This window comes from Lactuca virosa, chromosome 7, assembly GCF_052849685.1.
Source record: "Lactuca virosa cultivar CGN04683 chromosome 7, Lactuca_virosa_CGN04683_v6, whole genome shotgun sequence".
NCBI classification, from domain to species: domain Eukaryota; kingdom Viridiplantae; phylum Streptophyta; class Magnoliopsida; order Asterales; family Asteraceae; genus Lactuca; species Lactuca virosa.
The window spans coordinates 200,955,434-200,964,150 of NC_136432.1; the positions used below are offsets into that span (position 1 = coordinate 200,955,434).

An 8,717-nucleotide genomic window follows, 5' to 3' on the forward strand; every position below is an offset into this window, starting at 1 on the left:
AGCTTGGATTACGACATCCCTCTTCTAAGTTATAAAATAGTTTGTTAGGTCCTAGCCTTAATATTTCATATTGGGTGTCATATTAAGGACTTTAAATCAACTATCTTGAATATCTCCCAAAAAGATGTCTGGTCTAGACATTTATGATCTTCCCAAATCTCTTGAAACAAGCTTTCCTAAATGAAGATGATGTCCCATGGATATCATACTTCTTTCACCTCCTCCAATTATTCTCCCTAACCCACAAGTTCCTAAAAAGTTTAAGGTCACTCAAGCCCTATTGGCAAGGCAAGGTATAGGTGTGATCACATCTTGGAGATGTAGTCACATATTGACAAGCCGGGAGAGTTGGGTGTCAAAGTCTGAGAAAGTTGGTGGCTCAACTACTTTCTAAGTCACATAGTGAGTTCTTTTGGGAATCCTATGAAACAAACTAAGACAAGACCCTTAATGATCTTATCTATTTGCTAAGATCAACTTCCTAAAACGCAATGGACATTGACAATGATGACATTGGATATCCAGTAAAGCTCTCTCTTCCCAATGGAAAGGGATCGGCCATAGTCAACTCGGTTGACCCAATGGTAAAGAGAGAGGCGAAGTCTGAGATAGTCCCATTATCAAGGGTCCATAGGTAACTATTGCCAAAGGAAGGGGCATTGGTTACGAAGCTGCCAAATTTACCTAAGGATGTTAAAGTCAATAAGTTTGGCTCTACTTCAGGTAAAGTCCATTGTCTAACTCTATTAAGTACATGCTGATTCTGATCGCGAAGATGGATTTCAATCGCATGGTTCGGTGATCAGAATTTTGGGCTATTACTTAAGAGTTATGATATTTATATTTCTTAGGAATAGATAACAACAAGGTTTTCATATGGATTGTAAGGATAAGTTTTTCCGCAAAGTTTTAAAATAAAAGAAAAAGGTTTTGATTTTATTTATTTTAAGTATCCTTACAATCGCATTTGTGAAAAGTTGTTGCTTATAAGATTCCATTGATAGCAATATTGGAAAAATGGATTTGATTCTTTCGGTTGTGGTAGTGTCTAATATTACCAAATAAGGAAAGATTCTCATCACCCAAGGTTCAATTGGACCGAAACTTGGAATCATGCAAGTTGTATAGTATGATGAATGAGAACTTTCAGCTTGGAAAATTAAGACTAATTCCTTATGTGAATAAGGAAAGGACTAAGGGATCGAGTACACATTCTTGTGCACTGGTCAAGTCCACCACAAAAGATCAAGAAGACTATTCGTCATGATTTACTTAAGTTCAGTAAATATGGTTATACTTATAAGTTTAAGTATAAGTCTGTAGCATTGGAGAAGTTTCAATGTGAGACAGAACGAATAAGAAGAATCAAAGTATGGTAGAAAGATAAAAGTTTCTCAAATCTGAAAAGATGGGAGAGTACTTTAGTATCATGTTTATGATCATCTTAATGATTAAGATACCATATCACAATTGGTCCTCTAAAATCATCTTAGTGCATTCTTATGACTAAGAAGAGGAGTCATGAATTGTTGAAATGGTTAAATCAAAAAGATGAGTCATACTTCGTTCCAAAACAATTCTTATAGTCATACTCCAAGATTGTAACTTGAGTGACATATCTTAAAGAGGGTTTGTTAACACTAGTCAAATGTAAGAGTAAAAGGTTATCTACTCTTGTACATTTGAAATTGGTAAGTTGTGATGTTTTGGATAAAACAGAGACCAACTTAGGCCAATTGTGTAAAGTGTTAGTCTTGATAAAGAATCCGCACTATCTCTTGAATATTTGACAAGGGAGTCTTATATGTCAAGAGGACAGTGGGAGTCTTAAAGCTCTTGAAAGTTTCAAGACTTAATCAAGAATAAAACCTAAAGTCCTTCACTAGCACACGACTTGAGGTTTATAACCTATCGTGTTGAAATTTTTGTGCCTATTCAAGTTGGCTTTGCATAGGAGTTCTGAGAGATCTCAATTGGTTGCACAACTACTTGGAAGCAATGGCAGGCACCTGAGCTGCCAAATGGCAAGAATTTAAGATATCACAAGTTTAATCAATATGAGTTTGGATTTGTCACTAACCTTGTCTTGTGATTATGGTTTTGAAAAATTCACATGGATAAGAACACATACACTATTAAATCTAAGTGTCATAAGGTTTCTCTCCGATTCATGAAAATGATGGTGAGGAAACACTTTCACTAAGTAGATTTTAGCTAGATAGCAATTGTGATATTTGCATTCTCAAAGTCGTTAGTGGAGCGTGTGTGGTTTACCGGCACACTAACATGGACTTGTGAGAAGTGGCAAAGTTCTAAACAATTGAGACTATGATTACGACATCCCTTTTCATAGTTCTAAAATTGTTTAGACACACATGTGAGCTATCTAAGAGAGGTGTATGATTTTGATAAAGTTTTATCAAAACAATCTAGTATCAGAAATCTGAACTTTGGTAAGAAAGTCAGCTGATTTCTGAGTACATGTCAAAGCTAGTGGGAGCATAAGTGTTATGCTAATAATCATCATGTTAGTGGGAGCATGATAATTATGACAAAGGTTGCAAGTTAGCAATGTTAATTATAGAAAACAAAAGTTTCAATTCGTGAGGTTGCAGGGGTTGAAAAAGTTGTTTTGCTATAATTAAGGGAGAGGAAATTATACTTCATTTCAATTCTAAAAGCTTAGATTGAGATTTTAATCATATTTAATCAAGGATATATATATGAATTTCATGTTGGAATGGATCAACATAAGGAAATTCTATATATGGGTCCATTATTTGTGTTCTAAAATTCAATTATGATTACGGCATCCTTTTTCATAATCTGAATTTTGAGAACTTGGCAAATTGAAATGGAAATATTATAGCAAAAGACTGGTTTAGTCTTTATGTGAGACATCATGAATCATGTCCCATATGCTTCGGATATAGGATCGATTACATGTGCTATATTCATCCTTTCTAAAATTTTCCAAATGCCTGGGGCATTATGAAGGGAAAAGGTCTAGAATTGGATATGACTAAAATGATTAAGCAATTGTCGAGGACAATCTAAGGTTTACCAAAGATTGGTTGCTCAAGGACAGTTGGAAGTATAATGTTAATTCTGGAAGGACCATATTGACATAATCTGTAAGGAGGCAACTCTTGTTCAGAAGTGATAGTCAAAATGGAATATGGAAATGTTTCAAAGTTAGAAATTATTCAATCTGTGTAAGATTAGGAAACTTAATGAAAGAATGATGTTTCCAAGGAGCTGATCTCCTTTGGAATGCTCTGTAATGATTGTTGTCAAGTCTTTCTGACTTCGTGCATAATCATTAAGAGGATCAATGCATATAAGTTTAGAATCTAACAGATTTCAGTAAATGGCATGAATTTGGAATTCTTGCATTTGCAGTAAGGATTTGGGACTGTGAAAAGAGGATCATTGGAGTGATGTTCAATTGATCTATTTTACAAAGTAAAGATCATAGACAAACATAGTATGCATACTTGGTGTATGGCATGACTAGTGTTTAGAAAACATAGTGTACATGCTTCGAGCATGGGACAACTATTGTTTTAAATTCAAGTATAAAGTTGATAAAACCGAAACAATGAATAATGAGTAATCAGTATGGTGATAAATAAAAGTGTTTATTTATATTCATAGGGTTTGATACCATATTTGATTCATTTATTCTTGTGTTTCACTTTGCATGTTTTGACTTCCAGAATAACTAAGTCGCTCTTCCTGAATGATTAAATTATTCAAACCATCCACAGTCGTTCATATGTTGGAAGTAGATATGAATCAAGACTGTCATGGGTTGGTTTGTAGAGGTCCAAGTTGGTGGACAAAGTGGTGCTACAACACTCATGAGTGCTCATAAGTTCTGAGTATTGGATTCAACCCGCGCTCATTTGAATCACTTCATGGATTTTATCACGAGTGATCATGAGACGATAATATCTTATATTCTTCAAACCTAGAGATATGAGTTGTTACTATGAGTTGGTTATACATTGATTGCACGAAAACGCATTGGTAACTCGATGTTATAAAACGTGCCTTTGTGTATGATTCAACAAGTAGTAGAACAAGCCATATGAGTCGAAGTTTATCCATTCCTTTTACCTTCGGGATAAAAGCGATATATGTGGGCCCCTCGATGATTTAAAGATGATACATGTGAGTGCTTGGCCAAGCCAGGACTGATTTGATTTGTTCAATCAGTCAGTCATCATGAATCGGAAATCGGGAAACAACAAATGGACAGAGAGAATGATTGATAATCCATGTCTCAGTCCATATGATATCTAGAATGGAGGAATATATGATCCCTTATCTAATGGACAAGTCATTGACAAAGGTCAGAGTTCATCGACAAGGCCAGAGTTCGACAGAAGCTTTTGAGAGCTACGATTACTGATCGGTTCCTGAAGTCATACGCAATAATAGTTTTAGACTTATCCAAGTGGGAGACTGTTGGATTAATGTCTAAGTCCATAACTATAATTGGTAAGACTTGACCCGACCCGACATGGTCCATTTGGGTTGCTTGGCATCATGCATTTGGATAGACTATAATGAGGGAAATAACACTTAAGGTTGGTTAATATATTATAAGTTCTAATATATTAATAAGGTTATTTAATTAGTATTGATCAAGAATTAATTTGGAATTAATTAAGTGATCAAAAGGAGACTAATTAAATATATGGGTTGATTGTGTAAATCATTCATTCTTATATATGCGGGCTTGTGATCCAAGATTCCTTATGTTGGACTAAGTCCATGGGGTGACCCATGGATACTCCATGGAGGTTAAAATCCATGGAGCATAAGTAATGGGTAAAGTTATGAGTTACATGGTGTAACCCTAATAGCCACCATATAAAAGAATCCCATGGCTCAAGAAATCATGCACTAATGTGTGAGTGTGAGGGCTAGACAATTTCAAGGAGTGTTCAAGTTTCTCTCAAGTTATTCCAAGTGTATTTGGTGTTGTGTGAACCATTTGAGGTGTCACACTTGGGGCACTAGGCACTCAAGCTTCATGAAGACATTCTATATCAAAGAGGTATGTATTCTATCTTGTTATATTTATTATTTTGTATGCTAGATTAGGATAATACCTTGGATGTTCATAATTGTATGTATAATAGAGAAAACATAGATCCAAGGTATTTAGGGTTGCATGTACACTTAGGAGTGTTAGAATGCTCATAACCCAACAATAACTTCCCACGTGGCTTCAAATTCTTCACTGGTGTCACTGTTTACCCATTCTCTATATGAGTGTTGAAAATCACTATAACGGGAAACATAAGGTCGGAGGTGTTCCGGTTCATGCTTCTTGATATGCCATTCACAAAAACGATGATGAGTGTTTGGAAAAACTCTTTTTATTGAATTTCCCATAGCTTTGTCTTGATCAGTAATAATTGCTTTCGGATATTTGTTAAACATACATTTGAGGAAATGCTCAAATAACCATTCAAATGTTTCTCCCTTTTCGTTTTCTAGCAATGCTCCACCAAAAAGTATAGATTGTCCATGATGATTCACCCCAGTAAAGGGAGCAAAAGGCATCTTGAATTTGTTTGTCATATAAGTGACATCAAACACAAACAACATCTCCAAACTTTGTATAGGCATCTCGTGATCTTCCATCAGCCCATAAAATATTTTTAGGACACCCATCATCGCACAAATCCACGACAAAATACTGGTCATTATCAACTAATGTTTTATCTTGAAAATGTTTTATAAGTCCATAAAACTCTTTTCCTTTATGTTGTTTTCGTTGCTCGGATAAGACATCAACACATTGCTTTGAAGTAACATCAGCTTCATTTGAGGTTTTCATTGTATTAATAGCCTTTTTAACCATGCTAGGTTTCAACCCTGATTTTCCAAGTTCAACCATAAGAGATTTACATTCCATGGAACGGTGGAACTTATTATGAGATCGATGCTTCATCACCTTTGTTGGTGGCATGCTCAATTCATGATTATGTGTGTCATTAAACAAGTCCACTAACCATTTCCCATCCTTCTGTATTGTAGTTCGAAGCCTTGCTTGGCATCCAGTTCTAACATCTCTACGAAGTTTTGTCTCATTTTCACTTGAATCATTTTTTTTAATCCGTTTGAACCCTTCTTTATTGCATACATAAATCTTCCGAAAAGGCTCATTTGTTTTCAAGCTTTTAAATATGTCATTTTTACATATACCAAATCCATGTAAAAACGAATAATCATTATAAAAGTCATATGCATCATCCGCGGTATCGAAAACCTTTCCCAATATACTTTCATCATTAACTTCATCTTTATCACACTCAATGTTCACATCAACATCGTTAATTTTTTCAAATTCACATGTTGCTTCTACGAAATCATTTGTGTCAATATCTTCAGTTACATGTAGTTCAATAGCGTGATCATTTGCTTCGGTTTCAACCATTATGGCCTGCACAAGACCACGATCCATGTTTCTAAATAAAAGATTAACACCATTTTGTTTACTGTTAGTTAAGATTGAATCATTATACTTAAAAATCACAATGAGAACGAACAATATACAAAAATTAATTACATTGGATATTTACCTGTCAGAAAACTCAGAACAAACAACAATATGGAGCTCTAAAAAACAGCAATGTCCAGCTCTAAAGAAACAGCAATATCGCTAATAAAATCTCTGAACAAATAAGACTAAGCAACAAATTTCAAAGTCCGGGAACAACAATATCCAAGATTAAAATTCTAAAAACATGAAAAACAAAATCCCAAAATTAAAATTCTGAAATCAGTAAACAACAAAGCCTTGGCAATTGTTTTTTTTTTTTTCAAAAAGCAAATCCTTATTTACTAGGAATCCGATTTCAAGATTTACCGTAAACAAAGTATTTGTAGTTTTTGAAGGAGGTTGATTTCATGAAGCAGTTTCTTCAATTCGATTTCTTGAACCAATCCTTTGAAATCCGAATTTTTTAAGAATACCACAAAATCCAATTCTGTGAAATTATGTTTCTTCAATTAGAAGTCGTATGACAAAATCCAATTCAATTCTCGAACCTTTTTTGTTTCGTGATTTATTAGGAATCCAATTTCAAGCAGCAAAGCCTTATGGTAATCGTTTTTTCAAAACGATGATAATCACAGCAGCAATCGAAAAAGAAGGAAGATACGATATATATTTTCATAAAAATAAGGAAACAAATTGGAACATATTGTTTTTTTTCCAGGAAATAACATTTTTCTTTTTCATCAAATAAAATCATTAATCAAAACTACGTAGTTTTGACAATTAGGTACCTAAGCTTATGTCCTGCTGTAAGGTATACTCACTTTTCCCATATATATATATATATATATATATATATATATATATATATATATATATATATATATATATATATATATATATATATATATATATATATATATATATATATATATATATATATGTTTGACGGGAAATTTCTTCACTTCTGGCCGAAAACTCAAGACTTTTTCTCCCAAGATCTTCAACCGAAAACCCAAGTTTTCTCTCATCTATCATCCGAAGATCATCCAATCCACCTCCGGATCTTATTTAAGAACATCTAGTGCTCTTCTCTTCACAATCAATCACCCTTCATTCTTGAGTTTACGGCCGTAAACACCAACATCTCCTTCATTTCACTAAGAAATACCAAGAACACACACTGAGTTCCAGCCGAAAACACTTGAATCTTCAAGGGCCGAAAACCCTTTGCGGCCGTGAACACCGAAGCCTAGCCGTGAACACCTTGTAGCCTCTTTATTTCGGTTCTAACACTTCTTTTGTAAGTAATTCTTACATCCTAGGTTGTTTCCTTAATGCCTTAGAGGTTATATTCACTAATCGTATGCCTATATACTATGTGATATGCATTTTAGGACTTGTTTTGTCTCGGGATCTATCTAGTTGAGACAATCCTCCTATATATCGAACATTCAATCGAATCACTCCCAAAAGGTGAGATCATACCCCTACAATTTACCTTTTTAAATGCTTTTTTTTTTTGGGGGGGGGGGGGAATACAAGTAGAACACAATTCATTTGTGTTAACATTTACATGTGAAAAAAAATGAACAAAGGATTTATTATGCTTATAATTGTTGTTAAAATCATTTCAAAAACTCTTTTAAACTATTTTAGATTGCTTTTATTATCAAAATCATATTCATTTATATATTTATGTATAAGTGTGCTTTAACAGACTTAGGACTATTGCTAAACACCTTGACTCCTGTTCCTTGTTTGGTTGTGGGCTTAGGGTAGGATCAATAGTCCGACTGTCGGCTAAATCATAGTTATACTTGCTAAATCTATACATGAATATTAAACTCCATTTTCAAAGTACATACTTAACTCAGTTGTAAACATTGGGCAATTGAGTCTTTTCTACAAATCATTTACAGTTCAAACGAATATACTAGTAAACTATAATAGGTATAGTTTAGAGGATCAATACATACTATTTTCTAGAACGGAGAAACAATACATGAGTCAATACATACATACTATTACTATTCATTACGAAGTATACTATTCATTTACGAGAACAAAAAGGAACTTACATACTATAACAAGAACAAGATAACTAAAATGTGAGATACTATTTCATGGCATAGCAATGTACTTGTTATGTCACGTTTTATAATCAAAGTCTCGTGGAGGGAGAGCGTGAGTTTGT

The 8,717-nt window shown here is 34.0% G+C and overlaps 1 protein-coding gene across 1 annotated transcript; it reads right to left on the reverse strand.

Annotated features, from left to right (window-relative positions):
- Nucleotides 1-5,608: 5,608 nt before the first annotated feature.
- LOC145127458 (protein FAR1-RELATED SEQUENCE 8-like) lies at nt 5,609-6,484 on the reverse strand. Its single transcript, XM_079062651.1, has one exon. It carries the CDS (start codon nt 6,482-6,484, stop codon nt 5,609-5,611), a length of 876 nt encoding a protein of 291 aa, XP_078918777.1.
- Nucleotides 6,485-8,717: the final 2,233 nt, after the last annotated feature.